The sequence below is a fragment of the Trachemys scripta genome, chromosome 8 (assembly GCF_013100865.1).
Source record: "Trachemys scripta elegans isolate TJP31775 chromosome 8, CAS_Tse_1.0, whole genome shotgun sequence".
Classification (NCBI taxonomy): Eukaryota; Metazoa; Chordata; order Testudines; family Emydidae; genus Trachemys; species Trachemys scripta.
Window position 1 is genome coordinate 107,777,805 of NC_048305.1, and position 25,891 is coordinate 107,803,695.

General features: G+C 45.0%; 1 protein-coding gene across 2 annotated transcripts in view; it reads right to left on the minus strand.

Moving 5' to 3' along the window:
- Positions 1-25,840, minus strand: part of KDM4A (lysine demethylase 4A) — a 40,746-nt gene extending 14,906 nt beyond the window's left edge. Inside the window, exons 1-12 of one of the 2 annotated variants that reach the window (XM_034778465.1) lie at positions 25,657-25,838; positions 23,720-23,895; positions 20,334-20,448; positions 18,043-18,236; positions 15,172-15,221; positions 14,160-14,263; positions 13,395-13,532; positions 10,573-10,823; positions 9,668-9,858; positions 8,511-8,878; positions 3,944-4,064; positions 2,266-2,444 (exon numbers count right to left, since the gene is read on the minus strand). In XM_034778465.1, the coding sequence (XP_034634356.1) occupies positions 2,266-2,444; positions 3,944-4,064; positions 8,511-8,878; positions 9,668-9,858; positions 10,573-10,823; positions 13,395-13,532; positions 14,160-14,263; positions 15,172-15,221; positions 18,043-18,236; positions 20,334-20,448; positions 23,720-23,895; positions 25,657-25,794 (2,025 nt within the window). In that variant the 5' untranslated portion in view covers positions 25,795-25,838. Of the gene's footprint in view, positions 1-2,265; positions 2,445-3,943; positions 4,065-8,510; positions 8,879-9,667; positions 9,859-10,572; positions 10,824-13,394; positions 13,533-14,159; positions 14,264-15,171; positions 15,222-18,042; positions 18,237-20,333; positions 20,449-23,719; positions 23,896-25,656 lie in introns of those variants that run through there. The other variant, XM_034778466.1, reaches the window with a different exon arrangement.
- Positions 25,841-25,891: the final 51 nt, after the last annotated feature.

Below are 25,891 nucleotides of genomic sequence, written 5' to 3' on the forward strand. Positions count from 1 at the left end.
ACTAAATAACCCCAGTTCCCTCAGCCTCTCATAAGAACGGCTGTACCAGGTTAGACCAAAGGTCCATCTAGCCCAGTATCCTGTCTACAGACAGTGGCCAATGCCAGGTGCCCCAGAGGGAGTGGACCTAACAGGCAATGATCAAGTGATCTCTCTCCTGCCATCCATCTCCATCCTCTGACAAACAGAGGCTAGGGACACCATTCCTTACCATCCTGGCTAACAGCAATTAATGGACTTAACCATCATGAATTTATCCAGTTCTCTTTTAAACGCTGTTATAGCCCCTCTCCTTGTAAGTCATGTGCCCCAGCCCCTTGATCATTTTCGTTGCCCTCCACTGGACTCTCTCTCATTGTGTTAACTTTTTTGACTGCACATTGAGCAGATGTGTTCAGAAAACTATCCACAATGACTCCAAGATCTTTCTTGATTTTAGACACCACCATTTTGTATGCATACTTGGGATTATGTTTTCCAATGTGCATTACTTTGCATTTATCAATACTGAACTTCATCTGCCATTTTGTTACCAGTCACCCAGTTTTGTGAGATCCCTTTGTAGCTCTTCGCAGTCTGCCTGGGACTTAACTATCTTGAGTAGTTTTGTATCATCTGCAAATTTTGCCACCTCACTCTTGACTTCTTTTTCCAGGTCATTTATGAATATGCTGAATAGGACTGGGCCCAGAACAGACCGCTGGGGGACACCACTATTTACCTCTCTCCATTTATTCATACCCTTTGTTTCCTATCTTTTAACCAGTTACCGATCCATGAGAGGACCTTCCCTTGGGTGAGTTACCTTGTCAAAGGCTTTCTGAAAATCTAAGTACACTATATGCACTGGATCACTTTTGTCCACACGTTTGTTGTCCCCCTTAAAGAATTCTAATAGATTGGTGAGGCATGGTTTCCCTTTACCAAAACCATGTTGTCTCTTCCACACCAAATTGTGTTCATCCATGCGTCTGATCATTCTGTTCTTTACTAGAGTTTCAACCTATTTGCCTGGTACTGAAGTTAGGCTTACCAGCCTGCAATTAATGAGATTGCCCTGGAGCCTTTTTTTAAAAAATTGGTGTCAGCTGGGATTTTGTGCTTCTAAAAACCTAGCCACATTTGTGTGAAGAAACAAAACTCACTAAACCCTCCACTGGTGTTCCATACTCTCCCAGTGCCCCACAGAATTCTCAGTCAGAGCGGCTTCAAATCTAGAGGTATTCCCATTCTCTCTAGAGTAAGCCTGAGGATGTTTGAAACACATCGTTCTGTGTCAAGCAGCAAGAGATACGTTTGTCTGTACGTGCCCCCTGGAATCACAAGGCCTGTCCCTTTCCCCAGAAGGGTATCTGTGGCACATCTTTACAATGCCTAGACTTTTACAGCTGCAGAGTCACAGAAGACTGCAATGCTACTATAAGTAGTACTGTTTTTAGTTATATCCTCTGATCTCCAAGGCTATGTCTACACCGGCAATTGAATGACAAAACTTTTGTCTTTCAGAGGTTAAACCCCACCTCCCGAAAGACAAAAGTTTTGCCACAATAAGTGCCAGTGTGAACAGCACATTGTCGGCAGAAGTATTCTACTGCTGACAACGCAAATGCTGCTCGTTGGGGGGCAGAAGTCTTTTGTCGGCAGGAGAGCTGACAAACAGTGGCTACATTGCGTGACTTACCTGCACGGTTGTGGTGACTGCCTCGTCGCTAAAAGCTGTGTAATGTAGACATGGTATATTCTTTAGAATCTTAGGCTAACTTTTTTAAACATCTCCATAGCTGTTTCATATTCTAGGGCCTTGTCTACACTTGCAACAGAACGTAGGGTACACGCAGTGATATGCTACAGTGAAAAGTAGGCTGTGTCCACACAGCAGCGAAAGGCTCTGGCGGGGGAGGAAGCAGGGAAAGTCTGCTGGAACCCTTCCCTTCTACCTCCCCCTCCCCAAGCCTTTCACACTGTTGGAGCTTTTCATGGTGGCTGGGGAAGGTTCCGGCAGCAGGGTGGCAGTGAGATACTACACTGCTAAAGAGAGCAGCGTAGACATGGGAGGCACTCCTTGGGCATATACAGAGCTGCACAGGATATATACCTTAAGGTTCTGGTGTGTCTGTATTCTCATCAGTTACACTGCTATTTATACTCATGCTGGCTAGATTCACAACCTACTAGTTTACAAAATCCCGAGGAATGTGGCAGCTGCCTTCTCCCTCAGCTTCTGCCATACAAAGAGCAGCTCTGGGAGACGTGCAGGACGCTTACCTGGTAGGTCTGGAAGAGCATGCATACAGCACAGTGAGGGGGCTGCTGAGCCATGGTCTGATTATATTCTTTTTCTGCCTCAAAATTCTGAGGGCGATTCTGCCACAGCTGGCTAAGTGGTTTGGCCCAAGCCTCTGTTTCCTCAGCCTCTTCTTCAGGAGTCAGTTGCTCCGACATCTCTGCAACAAGAAATGGTTTCATTAGTGTTAGCAATATGTCCTGCTGCTGCCACTGTGTTGCAAGGAGAGTTTATGATAGCCACCACGATGAAGAATGGTAAGGAGAGGGGCTCCAATCTCTGACAATGGGAAGTATGCACATGCCAGGGATGGTGAGAAATTGTTTATTTCCTTCTGAAAACATGAGGAATTTAGCAGAAACATGAGCTGAGGAAGAGTCATACAAATGAGAAGTATAGGCATGCATGATCCTGTTCCTGCTTACAATGGGGTGGCCAGCCCACACAAGCTCTGAGCAGGGGCTAGAAGGGGCCAATTAACCTTATATGCTGCATCTGGCGGGTAACCAAGGACTGGTTGGAATGGCAAATGAAACTCACATGGGGAAGGAGCTGGGACAGGATTATAAGCCAGGAAGGGACTGCAGGGAAGAGGTCTGCAGTCACTCCCTGGGGGGAAAGGGAGTTAGCTAGGGCCAAAAAGGAGATCCAGGGGGATAGTAAACCTGGATTCCTGCCCTAGGGTGGGAGTCCAACAAGAGGCAGAGAACAGAGAAGTAGCCATAGAGAGCAGAGGACTCTCTAGCGGCAAGCCAGAGATTGGCAAGAAGATAGAGGTGGGATAGGAAGAAGCCCAGGGAAACAGCAGCAAGGAGTGGGACTGCACAGACCTGGGCTGCTGGTTATAGGGTTCCTGGGCTGGAACCTAGTGTAAAGGGAGGGCCTGGGTTCCCCTACCAGCCATTTGAAAGTGGCACAGGACTGGCAGACTTGGAAAGGAAGACTGTCTGCAACAGTGTCTGGACAGCTTGTCTAGCAGGACTCGGTTATCCCAGAAAGGGGGGCGGACTATACAGTATCTTAGCTGGAGGGCCAAGTCACAAAGAGGGAGCACACTGAGTGCGCTCAGACAGGGAGCTCACAGTGCAAGCAACCGATGAAGTGAAAGCTAATTCCCAGCCTGTCACAAGGAGGAGCGCCTGTCGTGAGGTGAACCCGTCACACAGCTCCTTGGAACCTACAATTTAATCAGATCCAAAGCATATATAGGCTAAATGGTCAGTAAACAATATTGATATTTTTTTTAAATGGCTATTTAGTGGATTATTGGAAAGCTCCAAGGAAGCATCAACTGTGGAATACAGAAACGAAGTTCAGATATGTTTAGCGTTTGACTGGTATGCACAGTTGTGACTTTCTGTGACTGGAAAAAATATTCAGATTCCAAAAGAAAGTAGTGGGAAAGAATAAACACTCAGGTGTGAAACAATTCCACTGCCGAGGGCATGCACTTGAGAATGAAGCAAGAGTTCCAAGCAGAACTAAGAACCTCTCCTAGGCTGGAGAGAAGACACCTGCCTAGATGCCTCCCATATATCTTCCGTTATCTCATGGAACGTACCATATTGTCCTCCTACATCTTGAGCCCTCTTTCTACCTTCCCATCCAAGGCCTCCCCAGATAGCTGAATCCTACCCGACTGAAGTATGTAGAACTTACCATCATCACTGATGCAGTCTTTAACCACAAGAGGATGATGACGAGGAAGTTTGCTCAAGGGCTGGCGACGACCCTTTGACTTTTTACTTTCTTTCATTGATCTCATGTACTCCTTCGCCACCTGGACAAGGCAAAGCAGCAACTCAGCAATCATCATGTTACAGCCAGTCAGATCCATTTTGGCCCAAAACAAGTTTAAAAAGAGGGCATTTTTACAAGACACTAAAACAAAGAAATATTTCCATAATGTATATTAAACTTTGGATTTATGCTTGCGAAAGTATCTGAAACCCAAGTATTTTAGCATTGTACTGCTATAGAATAGCCAGACAGCAAAAGTGACTGTTTTCATTGTTTAAGCAGAGTGAAATGCACAAAGTTAACCAGTCACCAATTAATGGTGAAAGTAAGTTAGATCTGTTGTGTAATCTACACTAGACAAGTCCTAACTCAGCCCATTATGCAAGTTTGTTTACATAAGGCAAGCTAAAGCTGAAGACACTACCAACTGGATTGTTTAAGTTAAAAACAGTGATAAGGGGTCTTCAACGTTCCTGGTAAAGTCCTGGGTTGATATGAAGACATGCTGAAAGATTCTAGAAATGGGAGAAAACATTTACAGTTGAAGTCACCTAAGTGTGTTTTGACGAGTTAAAGTCTGCGGCTGCCACGATCTTCTGGATATCACTTATCTGGGGGGGATAAGTGCATGATACTGAAAAAGTCAGCAGGATGCATGGACTGGAAGGAATGAGCTTTGCTATTAGAACTGGTGCTGCCCCGCACTGTCTCCTGGGAGCCCATGATCCAATGCAACGTTGTTGACTATTGCCATATTGATCCTAAAAGATGTCCTGATTAGATCAAATCAGAGAGAAGTAACCAGATGATCTCACTACACCACTTCTGGCTTTGGCTAAAATCATGAACATCTGAAGTATAATCCCAAGGATCTGTCATCTACCTTCTTCCATCATTCTTCTTCCCCACCTTATTGCTCCTCTTTTTCCCTCCTGACAAGAATCTGGCTTAGCTTGCTCAGATAACTCCAATTTTTGCAACATTACTGTGAGCCTGGGATCAGAAAAGGAGCTAAAAGCAATGCCTTCAACAACCTGACACAGGTGAAAGTTTGCCAGATCTCTATGTGGCTGATAAGCCCACATGCTAAGTCTGTAATTTCTCTGCAGCTAGGATGCAAACAGAAGATTTCTCTCCCCTTCCCAAAGATTCATGGATTATAAAGCCAGAAGATCCACTTAATTATCCAGTTTGACCTCCTGTATCACAGACAGTAGGACTTTCCTGAATTAATTCCTGTTTGAACTATAGAATCTGTTTTAGAAAAACATCGAATCTTGATTTAAAGATTTCCAGTAACGGAGGCTCCACCACAACCCTTGGAAAATGGTTCCAATTGTTAATTACCCCAACTGTTAAAAACGTGAGCTTTATTTCTGTCTGAATTTGGCTAGCTTCAACTTCCAGTCATTGGATCTTCTTGTAACTTTCTCTGTGAGGCTGAAGAGCCCTCTATCATCAAATTTCTGTTCCCCTCGAAGGTATTTATATACTGATCAAATCACACTTTAACCGTCTCTTGGTTAAACTGAAGAGACCGAGCTCCTTGACTTTCATTATAAAGCATATTTCCAATCCTTTAATCATTCTCATGGCTCTTCTGTGAACCCGCTCTGATTTATCATCATCATCATCCTTGAACCGTGGCCACCAGAACTGGACACAGTATTCCAGTAGTAGTCACACCAGGGCCAAACACAGATATAATATAACTATTCCTATTCAAGATTCCACTTTATAATTCCAAGGGTTAAATTAGCCCTTCAGGCCACAGTATCATACAGGGAACATATGTTCAATCAACTATCCACCATGACACAAGTTCTTTTCACAGTCACTGCTTCCCAGAATAGAGTCCGCCATCCAGTAAGTATGATCTTATATTGGCCGTACTGAATCATATATTGTTTGCCTGCACCCAGCTTAAGAGAAATCCAGATAGCTCTGTATCAGTGCTCTGTCCTATTAACTATTTATCACTCTCCCAATCTTTGGGTCATTACAAATAAAGTTTTGCATATGAATGCATATTTTCTTTCAGACCACTGATAAAAGTATTAAATAGTATAGGGCCAAGAACTGATCCCTGCAGAACCTGACTAGAAACACAACTGCTTAATGATTCCTCATTTACAATTACATTTTGAGACCCTATCTATTTAATTTGTGTCCTGTTGATTTTGTACTGTTCTAGTTTAATTCAAACTGTCATGTGGTCCCAAATCAAATGCCTTACAGAAGCCTATGTATATTACATACACACTGTTATCTTTATCAACTAAACATACTCGCCTCAAAAAAAAAAAAAAAAGTTTGACAATCTATTTTCCATAACCCCTTGTTAACTGGCATTAATTACACTCCTTTAATTCTTTATTAATCACGTCCTGTATCAGCAGTTGCATTCTTCTGACCAGGATCAATGTCAGACTGATAGGCCTATAATTATCACGGTCATCCCATTTACCTAGTTTTCCTTCAGTCCTCCGGAACTTCCCAAGTATTCCAAGGGTTACTGAACAATCAACATTAATGGTCCAAAGAGCTCCTTGGCCAGCTCTTTTAATAAACTCAGAAGCAAGTTATCTGGACCTGCTGATTTAAAGAGGTCTACCTTTAGTAGCTGCTGTTTAACATCCTCCTGAGTTACTACTGGAATGAGAAGTATTTCATTGTGATGTACGCACACATCTGAATCCCCCGCTCCACCCCAAATACAGAACAGAAATATTTAAATGAACACTTCAGCACTATTGACAATTCTACTACTTCCATCTAGTAATGGACCAATACCATTTATACAATTCCCGATTTGGTCCATAACTTTTTAGTTTTGTAAATCTGGCCCTTTAAAGACACCAAGTGTGGGTATTACTGGTTTGGATTTTATATTTTTTGGGGTCACACAGACTGATCAAGACATGCTCTTGATCAATCTGTGATATTTTGTTTTAAAGGATGATTGAGCCTGTTTCAGCACCACCACCTCAAAGCTGCCTGAGCTAAAAATCTCCCCCCTAAAATACAACCGGTAAAACCATTTAGAAAGACTAAAGAAAGGGTTTCTTACTATAAAAGACTATCGAACAAAAGGGAAATGGAACAAGAGAAGCTGTACTGCTTTCATTTTAATTTCAATTTTTTAATAGAACATAAAAATGGCCATACTGGGTCAGACCACAGGTCCATCTAGCCCAGTGTCCTGATAGGGGCCAATGCCAGGTGCCCCAGAGGGAATGAACAGAACAGGTAATCATCAAGTGATCCATCCCGTCGCCCATTCCCAGCTTCTGGCAAAACAGATGCTAAGGACACCACCATCCCTGCCCACCCTGGCTAACAGCCATTGATGGACCTATCCTCCATGAATTTATCTAGATCTTTTTTGAACCGTTAGAGTCTTGGCCTTCACAACTTGCTCTGGCAAAGAGTTTCACAGACTGTGTGTTATGTGAAGAAATACTTCCTTGTTTGTTTTAAATCTGCTGTCCATTAATTTCATTTGGTGACCCCTAGTTCTTGTGTTATGAGAAGGAGTAAACAACACTTCCTTACTTACTTTCTCCACACCAGTCATGATTATATATACTCCTCAATCATATCCCCCCCATTAGTTTCTTTTCCAAGCTGAAAAGTCCCAGTCTTATTAATGTCTCTTCATATGAAAGCTGTTCCATACCCCTAATCATTTATGTTGCCCTTTTCTGAACCTTTTCTGATTCCAATATATCATTTTTGAGATGGGGTGACCACATCTGCAAGCAGTATTCAAGATGTGGGTGCAACAGGGATGTCTTATTATCTATGCCTTTCTTAATGATTCCCAACATTCTGTTTGCTTTTTTGACTGCCGCTGCACACTGAGTGGATGTTTTCAGAGAACTACCCATAATGACTCCAAGATCTCTTTCTTGAGTGATAACAGCTAATTTAGACCTTATTGTTTTATAAAAGATATATTTTTCCCCTGGTGAGTTCAGTAAGAATGTAACAAGTTTTAATGATGGCTATTTATACTGGGTATAAGTCAGCAATTACTTGACATGAATAAAACAAGGGTTTAACTAATATCTTGTATGTTGTTGGTCCCAGGACACCTTTTATCAACCTGAACATTTTTTGAAATGTTCACTTTAGAGATTTGAGGTGATAAAGAAATTTGGTTTTCAAAATGTGAGACTTTTTGACTTGTGTCCTTTGTAGTATTATACAGCCAAAGGAAAAAGGTTTCTCTCGCTCCAATTTGTGAGGTGACAGTACTGAAACATTGATGGTCTGGTTGATAATTTAAATTAAAATTACAGTCAGGTCCCATTGTAAAGATTAAAGGACAGAAATTACCAAGCAAGGAGATCTGTTGTACTGACACCAGTAGAATCGAAAGCATGAGTGCAATAGACAGACACTTACAATTTCACAAACCCACCAAATTCACCACAGCATAATGCAGTTCTGAACTTTTCCCATTAACAGCTGCCATTCATACCTCTGCAAGCTCCCGTTCATTCACACTGGCTGTAGTGCTGGCTTTCTTCCCTGAAGCATGTTCACTGTCAGCGCCATTGGCATCTCCTTTAGCATAGCTATGGACAGTAAGAACCGTGGCCTGGCCGAGCGTTCGTCGGGGCAATAGCTCAGCTGACTCCGAGTCGGAAGAAGTAGACTCTGCGGGAGAGCTGGGCTGAAGGCTGAAAGCTGAACTCGGCTTAGAAGCAGTGAAGGCCGAGGTGGAATTGACTGAATGAGGAATGGAAAGATCCAGGGCAGCTGCCTCTTGCTCTTCCTCCTCTTCTTCCTCCTCCAGTTTCACATTTTTCAGTTCTTCAAATTTGACTTCTGAAGAATCCACATAATCTGAAACCAAGACAGATTGTTGATGAAGTCAGGGCAGCTTGGAGATTGCCTTGAATTAGACACCAGGAAGTGATGGAGAAGACAACCACTAGACAGGAGGCTCCTGGGTGTGCAGAAGGAACAGAATGCACAATCAGGAAACATCCTATTAGGTGGTTCACACACTGCTTAGCAGGCAGGATCCTACAGTAAGATATGCACGTGCTTTACTGAGCGACTGACCCTTGCCCTTTTCCTCTCTGTCTAGTCACTTGTCTAATGCCATAGAAGCGCTTTGGCCAGGACTGTTGAAGCACCCAGTATGTTTCTAGACAGAGGGAAATGATGAAGTGGAAAGACTAGAGAAGTCGTGAAGCTAGAAGGGCCAGCTTTCTTACAAAAATCTCAAACACTTCCTCTTTTCTTTGAGGCTCCTTGGAAATAAGAAGCTCCAAGGACATCTTCAATCATCCAAGCAGCCCCAAGACAGTTGTTTGCACCCTTGTTCTTTCCCTCCCTCCACCCTGCTCATGTTGGTCTCCTCCTCCTGTTCTTAACCAGAAGTGCCACCTACATGCCTGGTGCCAACAAAATCATTTAAACAAGCAGTGGTCTGCATATGAACCAGTGATGGAGGCAAAAATGCCACACACCCAGGTTCAAACATGCCTTTGTGACATGCTGTCAAACTCAAATGGCCTCTTATTTAAGAGGGAATGACCTGGATTCAGCACCAGTGCCTCTGATCGGTCTGACCTTTAAAACACAAACTTATACTATACAGTAAGATGGAACTTGAGAAACAATTACCTGAAACTGGGAGTCCATCTTCGCCCTGCTGCACAAGCTCACTAGTGGGTCTGACAGGAGGCTCTGCCACTTCCACCTCATATTGCACAGAGCTCAGCTCCTCCTTCGGAAAGGCTTCGCTCTGACTCACCTCTTGGGGCACCTCGAGGCAGACCCTGTGCCTCTTGGTTCCTATGCGATGCTTGGGCAGACTGCAGAAAACAAGTCCACAAGTGGTTGATCACACAGAATACTTACGTGAAATGTCAGGTCAGTACCCTCAAGAAACGCCTGGTTTAGGTCATATGCCTGATGCCAGGACTTTTAGAAACCAACACTGGGCAAGCCATGAACTCTCTTGGCTATTCCAAAATAGCCTTGTGTACTACCACTCATCCTTAGGTTTCCTCAGCCTCACAATGCATGATTAACAGATGCCAGAGTACATCCAGAGACATCGCCTCCCCTTAAATAAAACTCAAGACCACTAGCTTAGACATCACTGTTCAACTATTCCTTAAGCAACAATGAATAGGAATTGTGTACTATCATGGCAGCTCCAGCATTGATGCTGCTGGAATTTGGCCATGGAGAATGTTTCCACAATCCCAACAGAATGCTTCTTTGTTCTGGTCTCCAACATACAGCACTGCTCCTAATTTTCAGGCTTTGGACAGCAATGACCCAAGTAGGCAAACCATGGTGGACCAAGCTAGTGCTATTATACGGCTCCCTGCCAATTCTCCCCTGACAGATACACACCAGCTTGGACCTAACCACTTCAGGGAAGAGCAAATCCTCTTCCTGAGACAGGAACCTGCCCAATCCCAGCGGCTACTGTTCCATAGGAATGTAAAGCATTCCAACGCAGCAGGTTGCACTGGTTTGTCATTGAACAGGGAAGCATTCACCACTATGTGACATACCTCTTCTTCTCGTCCATGTCCACATCCTCTTTACATGCCTCCCCAGTTTCTATTTCCTCACTGCACTGCTTCCCATTCTTGACTTTCTGGAGGAGCTCCCCCTTGAAGAACTCTGCTGCCTCTGGTGTGGGAAGAGTGTGGTCAATGGCAGTCACATCTTTCCCTGCTTTCCAGAGCTTGTAGCGATCTGGCTGGTATTTCCTCACAAAAACATCCATGGAGATCTTCACCATATCCTTCCGACACGAGCACTGCAGTTGCACAGAAGACACTAGGCCAATTACACAAGCATTTTATTTTCCAACCCAATACCACTTTGTTCTTTTGTAGCTCTACTAATCCAAAATATCTCCAAGTGGTGAAAAGAAGAACAGGAGTACTTGTGGCACCTTAGAGACTAACAAATTTATTAGAGCATAAGCTTTCGTGGACTACAGCCCACTTCTTCGGATGCATATAGAATGGAACATATAATGAGGAGATATATATACACACACATACAAAGAGCATAAACAGGTGGGAGTTGTCTTACCAACTCTGAGAGGCCAATTAATTAAGAGAAAAAAAAAAAAAAAAAAAAAACTTTTGAAGTGATAATCAAGCTAGCCGAGTACAGACAGTGTGATAAGAAGTGTGAGAGTACTTACAAGGGGAGATAGAGTCAATGTTTGTAATGGCTCAGCCATTCCCAGTCCTTATTCAAACCGGAGTTGATTGTGTCTAGTTTGCATATCAATTCTAGCTCTGCAGTCTCTCTTTGGAGTCTGTTTTTGAAGTTTTTCTGTTGTAATATAGCCACCCGCAGGTCTGTCACTGAATGACCAGACAGGTTAAAGTGTTCTCCCACTGGTTTTTGAGTATTTTGATTCCTGATGTCAGATTTGTGTCCATTAATTCTTTTGCGTAGAGACTGTCCGGTTTGACCAATGTACATGGCAGAGGGGCATTGCTGGCACATGATGGCATATATCACATTGGTAGATGTGCAGGTGAACGAGCCCCTGATGGTATGGCTGATGTGATTAGGTCCTATGATGATGTCACTTGAATAGATATGTGGACAGAGTTGGCATCGGGGTTTGTTACAAGGATAGGTTCCTGGGTTAGTGGTTTTGTTCAGTGATGTGTGGTTGCTGGTGAGTATTTGCTTTAGGTTGGGGGGTTGTCTGTAAGCGAGGACAGGTCTGTCACCTTCAGCCCCCAACTAAAACCTCTCCAGCGCATCATCAGAGATCTACAACCTATCCTGAAAGATGATCCTTTACTCTCACAGATCTTGGGAGACAGACCTGTCCTCGCTTACAGAAAAACTCTCCCCTTGACTCTATCTCCCCTTGTAAGTACTCTCACACTTCTTATCACACTGTCTGTACTCTGCTAGCTTGATTATCACTTCAAAAGTTTTTTTTTTTTCCTCTTAATTAATTGGCCTCTCAGAGTTGGTAAGACAACTCCCACCTGTTTATGCTCTCTGTATGTGTGTAGATATATCTCCTCATTATATGTTCCATTCTATATGCATCCGAAGAAGTGGGCTGTAGTCCACGAAAGCTTATGCTCTAATAAATTTGTTAGTCTCTAAAGTGCCACAAGTACTCCTGTTCTTCTTTTTGCGGATACAGACTAACACGGCTGTTACTCTGAAACTTGTCCAAGTGGTGAGACTCTCACATCTAAAATCTCCCTTGTCAGGACTGTCCACCTATTATAACCGGGGAATCAGTGAGGACCAAGATTAAATGGCTTGTCCAAGATCACGTAAGGAAGTCAGCAAAAACGAAAGAACAGAAACAAGGAGAGAGAGCAGGTTGCTAGCCAAGAAAAACCAGGCCAGAGTGTATCAGCCTATTGGCGGAGTTATCCACTTAGTTAAGAGCACCAACCCAATTTGCAGGTTGTTGGAACTCCTCCTCATTCACAGAAATTTCTGCTCTGGGCCCTCTGATCTTTAACATTGCAGGGATGAAGCTTAAACAATTTTTGCAGCTTGGATGACAATGAAGTTGGGTCCATGGAGAGGTCTTTAGCTTCAAAAGTTCTCTGCTTAGTGGCTAAAAGTTGATCCCTCTTGTCCAGAGTTACTTCCAGGGCTAGCAAATCTCAAGCAGTGTGTGTGTGTCCAGGGTGGGAAAGTAAGGATGGCCCACATGGTGGTGAGAGGGAGCGACTGTTTGGACTGAACAGGCTCTAGCACTTCATAAACAGATTTTTTAGTTGAATTCTCTGGCAAACAGTGTTCTGTTGCTTGTGGGCTTGACTACACACAAAAGTTGTATCGCTTTAACTATCCTAGCAGAGGTAGGGCAGTACAACCAGTTATATCGATATAAAGGTGTTTATACCAATGTAGTCTATTCCATTAAGGAAAGCAGAATAAGTTATACTAGTACAAGGCACCTTTATAATGATATAATGTCCCACTAGGGGTTGTGCCAATTTAATTACCTCAGTACAAAAACCACATCTCTAAGAGAAATAGCTACAGTTGGTACAAAAACTGTTTAGACTAGGCCTAAGACCATGCCATAATGTGCACCCTTCCAGTACCTCCTCAGCCTTACACAGCAGTTATAGTTTAACCTATTATGCTCTAAACCCTTAACATGAGCCGATCTGATATATCCAGGGGAAGAGATTGATGTTCCATTATTTGCTGCCCAGAGTCTAAATGGGCACCAAACCACTAGATAAGAGGCTCATTTGACTCTGCTGCCTGTAGTTAGAAACAATGGTTTGTTCTAGAGCATCAGTCAAAGAATTGGCTGTCAAAAATACACCAAAGTGGATTTTTTTTCATATGCAAAAAACAGTAGACCACTTACTAACACAGACTGCTTTCCATATTCAATCCACCGAAGAGTAGCAAAGTTGGTAGATTCAGCACAATTAAACCCATGATTAAAGCCAGCATGATAACCATAAGGGAATGTTATCATGAATTCTCCAGCTTCCTGTGTCACCTAAAAGAAGGGAAGTTCACACAGACTGTTACCTGGTTCACAAAAAACAGTTCTCATTCTCCTGGGTTTGATATACAAGCTGCCTTTGCTCTCCTCTTATGGAAGAATTTTCACTGTTTCCTTACCATGCTAGAGAGACTCACTCAGCGGTAGCTGGTAAAATTGCAGTGAAGACAAAATGACTTAGAATGTTTATTTCAAGCTATACTGGCCAGGCAAGCAAATAGATTCATGCCCTACTCAGGTCCCTTATTGCAGTGTAATGAACTACAGTTCAAAACTAGTCTCAAGATAGCACAGTACTAAATATACAGCAGAAAACTGTTGGCAAAACACAGGTCCTCAGCAATTCATCTGCATAAACAGACAAGGTCAGACACCCCAAAACCACAGAAGATACAGGTTAGAATGCATGCTTCTAGAAGTCCTAGCCACATGTGCATCATAAGAATTTACATTTTAAAAGCTTTCTTTTGCCAATTAGCTTAAAAGATAAAAAAAAAAAAAAAGATATCCCTTCCCATCTGCCCTCCTCAGAAATCCCCACCCTGCCACCCAGCAGACATTCTGGGAACTCTTTGACTGAATTTGCTGTACTTCAAAGTATCCCAGGCCTTCTCCCTTCACCTTATCAAATGGGATGCCATATTTCTTCAATATCAATGGAGAGATGAGGGTCATCTTGTGACGGAGAAAAGCTTCACAACTCTGGGCACTTCCTGGAAAGAAGCCTGTTTAAAGAAAGGTATGGAGAGATGTTGAACACTCTGCTGCTGCAATCGAGAAAGAGTAAGTTAGTTAATCAGTACTCCAGTAGGAAAGTTACTGCCCACACAAAGTATGTTGTCTCTTGCCTAGAATAGGTGTATTCCATTCTGGACTGTACTATGTAAGGAAGACATGGTCAGAAATCAGATTGATGACCTAAGCAGATATAGAGGCCTTCTGTACAATATAGGGGATAGGGTGCAGTTACCTTCCCCAAGTCAACAGAAACCTTTATCAAAGAGCAAAGACGGTCTGCATAGTCTTTTCTTGCCTTTTAAGCAAATTCAAGTGACAGCAACGGATGGGTAACTTCCTATTTTGGAAAGTTAAATAAGATTTTAATACATGGCAACCAAGTAGTTTATGTTCAAAATGCAGCCTTTTAAAGAAGTTCAACAAAAACAATATGAACAGACCAGGTGTTGAAATTTTAGTAAGAGTTAATGAAGACAGCTCACGGGGATTTAATGATAATCTTGTATTTTAAAACCCATAAGCAATAGCACGGTTGTGCATCATGCAGAACACAAGAATAACCGGTCTAATTCCATAGTGCAAGCTAAATTAAGGGCAAAAACTTGAACATGAACAGTGGAGTGAGTACAGTTTTTATAGCCTTAGTTTTAATTTATAAAACATTTTTGTCTAGCGTGTTCCTCTTATAGAAAGAAACACAAAAATAATCCCATATTATCAAGTGACAAGTTATGAAAACAATTGTGTCACCACATACAGAACTATGGTCCACACCCACATGAATACAGTAAGCATGTTACAGTCTGACAGAGATCTGAAGCCCATCGTAATTATCCCCCCACCCCACGTAAGAGGCAGAGTGTAGGATCAGGACAGAGAAGAACTGAATGATTACCTTTGGCAAGTCGCTCCAGTCGCTTCCCATGCTCTGGAGGGATGGAATACCTGCAGTCACAAGAGCAAACCAGTAAAAAAGGGGACAAGAAAGAGTTTGGTTCTTAAAAAAAAAAAAAAATCCACTTACAACTTCAAATATAGAACAGTCAGCAAGATGTAAATTGCCTACTTATCCCACCAACCTATATTAGCTCACTCAATTGTCTCTTTTCTCCAAGGACAGACAAGAGAATTACTGGGAAAATGATCGGTTAGGCCAGTGACATAGTATTGATTTGACAGGTTACATACAGGAAAACTCCATCTATTTCTGTCTCTTCAACAGCCTGGAAAGCAGCTGTTTGAGTTTCCAACAGGAACAAGTTGGGAAATATCAGAGGGGTAGCCGTGTTAGTCGGAATCTGTAAAAAGTAACAGAGGGTCCTGTGGCACCTTTAAGGCTAACAGAAGTATTGGGAGCATAAGCTTTTGTGGGTAAGAACCTCACTTCTTCAGATGCAAGGGCAATGTTGGGAAATGTACCTGATAGTTCAAATTGGCATTTGAACTTCCTGTTAGTTGCAGACAGATTGCTGGAAGAGAACATTGTTTGAAACACGGGTAATACAAGGGAGCCCATGGGTCTCCCAGAGGACCCCCCTATATAGTCTATTCTCCCCCACTGGAAAAGTCAGTTTCCCACCTGGATTCATACTAAACAGAGAAAAAAAGCTATGTTTAATTTCACCTCTGCTATAGGTGCCCTTCCTGGCAGATATCCGTCACTGACTAGTATCCAGCTCCAATGCTGTGTCTGCACTACAGAAAATGCCATGGTTGACAAGGGTACCAAACTGCGACTCTAAGGACTCCATTCTTTCTAAGGCATTCCTAACCATACACTCTAAGCACTCCTATCAAAGAGTGCTCCCCTACTCTCCCATAGTCCTGTGCTGGAAATGCACAGTTCCTCCAGTGTGAGAGGGCTCTGCATTGCAAGACATTGGAAACCTCCAAATACAGAAGAAAAGCATTTAGGTCAGGATGACCCGCCAACCTTTTAATTTACAACAAGGGGAATTTAAAATCCCGCTCGCTGTTGAGGATTACAATAGGCTGGGCAGTTTAACTGTCTGTCCATCAGGCTTTGCTTTATTTAATTCTTCTCACTACACATTTGCTTAGTTTGATAAAACACTAACTTCTATCAAGCACATGTTGCTATTGCATTCTGCCTAAAATAACCCAATAATTGGTCAGCAGTTCCACTAAAATATCAAATCTCTTGTTTGCTTAGGCAAAAGTCTGGGGAGAAGTCTCTGAAGTACTTGAATTCACGGCATGTTTGTGCAGCCAAAGGCATAACAAAGAGGGAGAAGTTGGAACTACATTAGCGAACATAGTACTAGTGTGGAAGGGGATAAGAAGATAAAGCATTCACACAAGCTTTGCACTTTAAGGATTTGAGGGTCTCCCTGCATATTCCTTTCATGTATTCTACACTTTGTTTTTCCCCCCAAAACAGTTTCTAACCCTTCTTGCTGCAGTAATTAATTGCCCCAGACTGAAACAATAGCACTAAGTAGCGAGAATTTCCACCATTCATTGGTCACCTAACATCCAACTGCAATCAAGTTCTAAGGTGCAACACAATTAACTCTTTTCATCAATGACCTTAAAAATACCTAGGTGAGAGGCTTTTCTGGTAGGTCTAGGATAATTTAGCTCAATAGTTCTCATCCTTCTGTTCCCACACTACTGGTGCTACATGTCTATACACTAGGCGCACCAAGATACAAAGCAAGAGGGACAGAGTCTCACACGCATGCCCAGCCCTGGCCCCCGATCCAGGTGTGGGGCGGGCAGGCTCCTCCTGGCAGGATCCAAGTGTGGAGGGACTTAGTGTGGGGGGGATCCAGGTGTGGGATGAGAGGATTCTGTTGAGGAAATCTGGATGCACAGGGGCTCGGTGAGCGGTCTGGGGAATCTGGATGCACAGGGACTCATGGGGGTGTGTGCAGGGAAATGGGACTCTGCAGGGGTATCCAGGTGAAGGCGGTTGGGACTTGGCAGGGTGAGTCTAGGTGGTGGGGGAGTGGTGCTTGGTGGGATAGAAGTCTGGGTGCAGCTGGGTTGGGGTTCAGTGGGGTGGGGAGTTCAAGCGCAGGGGGCTTAGCAGGGGTCTGGATGCAAGGGAGGGGTGGGGGTGTATTTGTTATAAACCTGCTGCCTATTAATTTCATTTAGTGACCCCTAGTTCTTGTATTATGGGACCCCTAGTTCTTGTATTCCCTATACAGTGACCCCTCCCTCCGTGGCCGAGGAGTGATAGTGGCAAGAAACGAGAGGGTACAAAGCTTCCTGCAGCTGGAGGAGGTTTCTGGTGGTGGGAGTTTCCCGGCCCTGGCCACTCCTTGCAGAGGAAGAGGAAGTCCCATCCTCTTCTGTCCCCACCCAAGCCAGGATTAGAGCTGAGCCTGGCGCAGGGTACAAGACACCGGCCAGGGTGTCCCCAGCCCTGCACCCCCCAGTGGTGATTTACCTCTCCACCAGCTGCTGTGGTTGCATGAAACAACGCACCTACACTGCCAGGGAGGGGCACATGACCACTCTTGCAGCTTCCCTTGGCTTCCCCGTCAGAAGTAATTTTTCTGCAGGGAAGCAAAGAAATCTGGGGGGGACATGAATTATGCGCATGCCCAGTGGCACAGAATTCCTGGGGAGTAAAGGAGCAGTAGCCTGAGGAGATGGAGGAAACACCCCCCACTATTTTCCCAGTAATCTCTATCCCTTGTTTGTCCATCTGTCCTTCCTCATTTATTGAGGGACTCCAAGATTTACTAGAGAGAGAATACCATAAACTATTGGAGGTTGCTCCAAGAAACCTTACCATGACTTGGGTTCTCCAAAGTGCAAGTAATTAATACTATAGAGGTCCATGTCCTCAGTATGCCAGGCAAAGGAGGTTTTCCACATGCCGAAGTAGAGGTAAGGGGTATTCACTCCCTCAATGGTTATGCCACTTTCATTCTCCACTACGTCCAGGATTGTGTTCAACCTGCCAATATTCCACTCATGTACATGCTGCAAAACACGGAGCTCATATTAAGCAAGAATCAGCAAGGAAGGCAACATGTTAACAAGACATCAGTTATATAACACTCGCCCCTACATCACTCTGTACTTTGGGACAGAGATTTGTTTTTCAGTTTTGCTGAGCAATCTGAAGTCTTCACCTCCCAGTGACACCCCCCCCCCCTTTTTTAAATACAAGTCTCATTTTCCATTAGCCTGTGTTTAACTGCTACTAATCACACTCCACATTAACATCTCAGCATAAAGGCCAGAAAACAAAGAGGGATGTGCGTGACATGAGTCTGAAATCCCCTAGCCTCTAGAGCAGCGGTGGGCAAACTTTTTGGCCTGAGTGGCACATCTGGATGTGGAAATCGCATGCAGGGCCATGAATGTAGGGCTGGGGCAGGGGATTGGAGTGTGTGGGGGGGTGCGATGTGCAGGAAGGGGCTCAGGGAAAGAGGTTGGGGCAGAATAGGGGTGCAGGGTGTACAAGGGGGCTCAGAGCAGAAGGCTGGGGTGCGGGGTACGACGGGGCTATGGGCAGGAAGTTGGGGTGCAGGAGGGGTGCAAGGTGCGGCAGGGGGCTCAGAACAGGGAGTTGGAATACAGGAGGGGTGCAGGGTGCAGCAGGGGGATCAGGGCAAGGGATTGGAGTGCTGGAGGGTTCAGGCTCCGGCCTGGTGCCGCTTACCTGGAGCGGCTCCAGGGTGGTAGCGGCGCACATTGGGACTCAGGCAGGCTCCCCATTCCCAGCCAGTGGGAGCTTTGGGGGAGGTAGCTGCAGGCGAAGTCGGTGCTCGGAGCCCTCTGCTCCCCCCTCCCCCAGGAGCCGCAGGGACGTGGTGCCGGCCACTTCTGGAAGCAGCGCGGGGCCCGCAGCGCCACGGGGGTGGCAATTCCGTGGGCTGGATCCAAAGCCCTGATGGGCTGGATCCAGCCCACAGGCGATAGTTTGCCCACCCCTGCTCTAGAGACAAACACTTCAGGGTGAGACACACAGACTCGCAGGACAGGTGTAGAAAGCACGCACCACCACCCACTATACTGGTCCTGTCCAATGTGAAGAGGACTTCAGCATCCAGGACTGTCATGTTTTCCTTCCTACCACTGTGTTTCCTTCCAAATCCCTGTTAAAAAACTGGAATAGACCCCTACAAATTTTTGCATGGAGGTGCGCTCCTCTTTGGAAATCTTAGGGTATGTCTTCACTACTACCCGTATCGGCGGGTAGCAATCGATTTATCCGGGATCGATATATCGCGTCTTAACGAGACGCGATATATCAATCCCTGAACGCGCTCACCATCGACTCCGGAACTCCACCAGAGCGAGCGGCAGTAGCGCAGTCGGCGGGGGAGCTGCGGCCGTCGATCCCGCGCCGTCCGGACCCCCGGTAATTCGATCCAAGATACTTCCACTTCAACTATGCTATTCGCGTTGCATATCTTGGATCGATTTCCCCCCCACCCCAGTTTAGACCAGCCCTTAAACAGTTTGCAGACTCCCAGAGGTCCACCGTTTGAAAACTACTGTTCTAGTCTAACAAACTCTTACAGGCAAAACGTGGCTGCAAGATTACGCGCTCGGTTCTGATGGTTATCAGTACGTCACAGCTATCAGGGTAAGTCACACCACAATTAAGTTATCAAACTACAAAGAGCCCCCCACAGAACTGCGTACAGCAGCAGGATACGTAGGCGATACATGTTCCCTGCTAGTCTCCATTTCAGGCTCATTTATATTCGTAAGTACATTAGCACCATTAAGTCAGCTTTGTGCCTTACCTATATTTATATTTTTAATTAATTTTGGCTCCCATGAGTTTCCAACTGTATTACAATGAAGCACTAATGAATGGATAAACACAAATATTCTCAGTGATGTGCCATATAGTCAGCCTCAACAATTTTGGTTAAATGACAAATGTGTTAGATTGCATCTCCCAGGTAATATATTTCAGAAGATAGACGTTTGCTATGAACTCCATTAAATACCTCTGAAACTTTGCAGAGCTGAATTCCAGGGCAGAGAGTTTACATGATAAACCCTATCAAGATTCACAAGGATGATTATGTTACTAGAAGACAAAGCATTTTCCTTCACCTTCTCATAGAGTGTGCCATTAACATCAGCACCATAGATGGGGGCATTGAAAGTGAGGTTCTTCCAATATTTCCGCTCAAGGTCCTCAAAGTCCGTATATCGAGGTGTGCAGTACCTTAAAAAAAAAAAAAAGCCGTTTCATCAACTCATTTAATCAATAAAAACTTTGCAACTCAATACATTAGAGTTTAGAGCAACAGCACAGAATTAAGAAAGCAGATAGAAGGCTATATTCAAAAGGTTAATGAAAGAATAAAGAGGCACATCTAGCGTATCTCCTAGTGGCTAGGGCACTGGACTGGGGAGTTCCAAATTTGTGGTCTTTCAATAACTCTAGGTCAAGGGTGCTCAGTTAATCATGAAGAACCATTTGTTCCTAATTTCCAGCCCTGCAAACTACTTGTAATTTCGGTTGTTGGGTTTGGTGAGCAAGTGCTGGGTGGGGTTGGTATCCTACTAGATGATCTGGTGAGGTCTCTTCTGGCCTTAAACTCTATGTAGGGACTTCAGGTAAATTTGCATCCTTTCCTTCTTGTACATCAGTTTAAAAAAATAAAGTCAGAGGACCAAAAAATGCCACCACAGCTAAACAGAGTAAAACAGGCAGTTATAGGCAAAAAAGCATCCCTTTAAAAACTGGAAATCAAATCCTACTGAAGAAAAGTAGACAGGAGCATAAACTATGGAATATAATTGGGCAGGTCAAAAAAGACTTTGAAGAGCACATAGCAAAAAAGGGTTAAAAAAAAGAACTATATAAATTCATGGAGGATAGGTCCATCAATGGCTATTAGTCAGGATGGTATCCCTAGCCTCCGTTTGCCAGAAGCTGGGAATGAGCGACGGGGTTTGAGCATTGGCCTGCTAAACCCAGGGTTGTGAGTTCAATCCTTGAGGGGGCCACTTAGAGGGATCTGGGGCAAATCAGTACTTGGTCCTGCTAGTGAAGGCAGGGGGCTGGACCCAATGACCTTTCAGGGTCCCTTCCAGTTCTATGAGATAGGTATATCTCCATATATTAGGGGATGGATCACCCAATGATTACCTGTTCTGTTCATTCCCTCTGAAGCACCTGACATTGGCCACTGTCAGAAGACAGGATACTGGGCTAGATGGACCTTCGGGCTGACCCAGTATGGCCGTTCTTATGTTAAAAGACAACAACTAACAGCAAAGAACAAAATATGTTAAGTGCATCAGAAGCAGGAAGCCTGCCAAACAGTCACTGAGGCCACTGGACAATCAAGGTGCTACAGCAGCACTCCAGAAAGACAAGGCACTTGAAGAGAAACGACCTGAATTCTCTGTATTGGTCTTCACTGCACAGGATGTGAAGGAGATGCCCACACCTGAGCCATTCTTTTTAGGCATCAACTCTGAGGAATTGTCCTAGATTGAGATGTCAGCAGAGACGGTTTTGGAACAAACTGTTAAATTTAACAGTAACAGGTCACCAAGGCCAGATGATATTCACTGAAGAGTTCTGAAGGAACTCGTATATGAAATTGCAGAACTCCTGACTGTTGTATGTAACCTATTACTTAAATCAGCTTCTGTACCAGATGACTGGCGGAGAGCTAACATAATACCAATTTGTTAAAAAGGGTCCAGAGGCGATCCTGGCAGTTACAGGTCATTAAGCCTAACTTCAGTACTGGGCAAATTGGTAGAAATTATAACGAAGAACAGAATTATTAGACACATAGATGAATACAATGTGTCAGGGAAGAGTCAACACAAATTTTGTAAAGGGAAATCACACCTCACCAGTCTATTAGAATTATTTTTGGGGGGGGAGGGGGGAAGGAAGCAACAAACATGTGGACAATGGTGATCCGGTAGGTATAATACAGTTGGACTTTCAGAAAGTCTTTGACAAAGTCTCACATCAAAGGTTCGTAAGCAAACTCAACAATCATGGGATAAGAGGGATGGCCCTTTCATGGATCAGTAACTGGTTAAAAGACAGGAAACAAAGGATAGGAATAAATGGCCAATTTTCCGAATGGAGAGGTAAATAGCGGGGTCCCCCAAGGATCTATACTGGAACCTGTGCTGTTCAACATATTCGTAAATGATCTGGAAAAGGGAGCAAACAATGAAGCGGCAAAGTTTGCAGCCAATACACAAAATAAGTCAGGACGGTTAAGTTAAAAGCAGACTACAGAGCGTTACCAAGGGATTTCACAAATCTGGGTAGCTGGTCAACAAGATAGAAGATGAAATTCAAAGTTGATAAGGGCAAAGTAATGCACATGGGAAAACATAATCCCAACTACACATACAAAATGAAGAGGGACAATTAGCTGTTACCACCGAAGAAAGAAATCTTGGGAGTCATCATGGATTGTTTTCTGAAATCATCTACTCCATGTACAGTGGCAGTCAAAAAAGCTAACAATGTTAGGAATCTTTAGGAAAGAGAGAGATAAAACAGAACATATAATGCCACTATATAAATCCATGGTATGCCTACATCTCGAATACTTTGTGCAGTTCTGGTTGTCCCATTTAAAAAAAAGATAGATTAGAATTGAAGGTACACAAATTGGCAACTAAAATGATTAGAGGTATGGAATGGTTTCCATACAAGAAAAGATTAAAAAGACTGGAACTGTTCAGCTTACAAAAAGATGACTTAGGGGGCGGGGGGACCTGATATAGGTCTATAAAATCATGACTAGTATGGAGAAAGTGAATAAAATAGTGTTATTTACCCCTTCACGTAATACAAGAACCAAAGATTACCCAATTAAATTGTTTTAAACCTGCTGCCTAATAAACATAAGGAATTATTTCTTCACATAACACACAGTCAACCTGTGGAACTTGTTGCTAGGGGATGTTGTGAAAGCCAAAAGTATAACTGGCTTAAAAAAAAAAAAAAGAATCAGACAAGTTCATGGAGGACACTGTCCACCAATGGCAATTAGCCAAGATGGTCAGGCTTCAGGTGTCCCTAAACCTCTGACTCCCAGAAGCTGGATCACTTGATAACTGCCCTGTTCTGTTCATTCCCTCTGAAGCATCTGGCATTGCCCTACGTCAGAGTCGGCATGCTGGGCCATTGGTCTGACCTAGCATGCTCATTCTTATGTAATAAAGGTTCTCCAGGCCAAATCATGCTCACATCGACCCTTGTGCAATTCCACTGTCTTCAGGACTAACAGAAGTAAAGTGTAGCAGGACAGGTCTGTTAATTAATGTGTCATTTTTGCATTGTCATTTTAAAGAAAATTTTGTTATCATTGAAATTTTCTTTAAGCTACATACCTCTACCCAAGAGAATCCATTTAACTATACAGTAAATAGAGAAAAAGCTGTGTGATGGTAACTGATGCAAAAGCCCCACAGATGTAAGAAACTGCAGGCACAAACACTCTTACTTGTCACTATTTGCAATTCTTCTAAATTCCCGGACAGTCATAGCCTTCTTCTGGATGTTATACTGTGTGAAGAGGCCAGATTGTCCAGTCACCACCTGCTGAATTGGAGCCGGGATGACCAGTTCATCAATATCATCATAGCATGTTCGCGGTTTCCACTCCTTTGGGGGAATTACCTGATGGTTCACAGAATAAAAGGCAAAGATCAGAAAACGTAGAAATTCAGCCCATGAGCTAAGTTCCCTCTAAGTTGCGCAGCTGACTATTAAGCCCCGCACAAAGGCTCAGGGTTGTGGTGGGGAAAGGTGCCCCTCCCCACCGGCCCCAGCGCAGACTTGCTGCCGGCGGGGAGGAGTGCCCCTCCCCACCGTGGATCTGCCCCAGACTTGCCATGGCCAGCTGGGGAGGAGCCTCTTCCTCGGCCTGGCCCAGTCCTGCCGGGGAGAGGCACCTCTTCCCCGGACCCGAGCTGCTGCAGCGAGAGAAGGCTGGGAAGGAGTCCTCTCTCCCCACTGCAGCCTACACCCCCACCCCCTCATCCTCAGCCCCACAGCCCACACACCCCAACCGTCTGCCCCCTCCTGCACTCCAAACCCTCATCCCTGGCCTAACCCCGGAGCCTTCACCCCCTACACCCAACCCTCTGCCCCAACCCGAGTCTCTCCCCACCCCAAACCCCTCATCCCTGGTCCCACCCCAAACCCCTCATCCCCGGTCCCACCCCAGAGCCCGCATCCCCACACACCCAACACTCTGCCCCATCCCAGAGTCCCTCCCGCACCCTGAAGCTCTCCTCAGCCCCACCCTAGAGCCTACACCCCCATCCAAAGCCCTCATTCCCCCAACCCTCTGCCCCAGCCCTGAGCCCCCTCCCACACTCCAAACCCCTCGGCCCACCCCCCCATATTAATTTTGTTTTGTGCACCAATAAGAAAGTCACACACCACCTCCATGTTGTCAAGTATCAGAGGGGTAGCCGTGTTAGTCTGAATCTGTAAAAAGCAACAGAGGGTCCTGTGGCACCTTTAAGACTAACAGTCTTAAAGGTGCCACAGGACCCTCTGTTGCACCTCCATATTGGTGCACATAAAATTCATTTTGCACAGAAAACCCTGCCTATGAGAGGAGCTTTATCTTGAGGACAATGAGTATTCAGTCAGCAACGTTCAGCAAGGAACGAATGCAACAGAAGCAGGAGGATGTCAAACTTCTTAGCATTACTTTTAATTATGGTTTGTGAGCAAGAACTACAAAGTTTGGTCCATCAAACTACACTACCTTCTTGTATACAGTGTTGATGTAGTTGTGTCTGTCCCAGAATATTAGAGCCAAGGTGGGTGTGGTGATATCTTTTATTGGACCAACTTCTGTTGGAGAGACAAGCTTTTGAACGTACACAGAGCTACAGACAACAGAAGAAGAGCTCTGCGTAAGCTCGAAAGCTTCTCTCTGACCAACAGGAGTTGGTCCAATAAAAGATATTACCTCCCACGCCTTGTCTTTGTGCTACCTTCTGTCCATGGCATGGTAGCGAACCAGGGTCTGAGCTTTGGACACGCTGAGCTCCCACAGCCTCCATTCACTTCCAACGGAACGCCGGGTGCTTAGCATCGCCGACCATCAGCACTGGCAGGTTTCGGAGCTGGCCCAGCTTACGTTTCCACACCCGAGTGGTGAGTGGTACTACCCGTGTACAGAAGTGTCTAGGGGAATGGGATCGGAGTAAGCGAGGCAGGCCGCAGCCTTTCAAGCCCTGTCCTACTTTGGCCTTTCTTGGCCCCAGCTCCTGACAAGGGCGATAACGCCGTGTGGCGGGCAGGTGCCGTGACACCCGTGTCCCCAGAGGGGTACGCGAGCCTGGAGCCGCGAGCTTTCCCGCACAGCCGCGGGCACCGCTCCGCTGGCGGGTGCAGGGCCCGGCCCGGCCCGCCGCTCACCTTGGCGAGCCCGGCCCGGTGCGCGCCCTGGGACTCGATGTAGGCGACGTAGCGGCTGAAGTCCCGGAACTGCTCGGCGCTGGGGCGGAACGTCATGATGCGGGCGCTGGGGTTCGGGCTCTCCGGCTCCGCGGCCATGGTCCCGCTCGGGCTCGGGCCCGCACACCCTGGGGGGAGCGGAACCCGTGAACACGCGCCAGGCGAGCCCCGCCGAGCCCGCCCCGCCCCGCCCCGC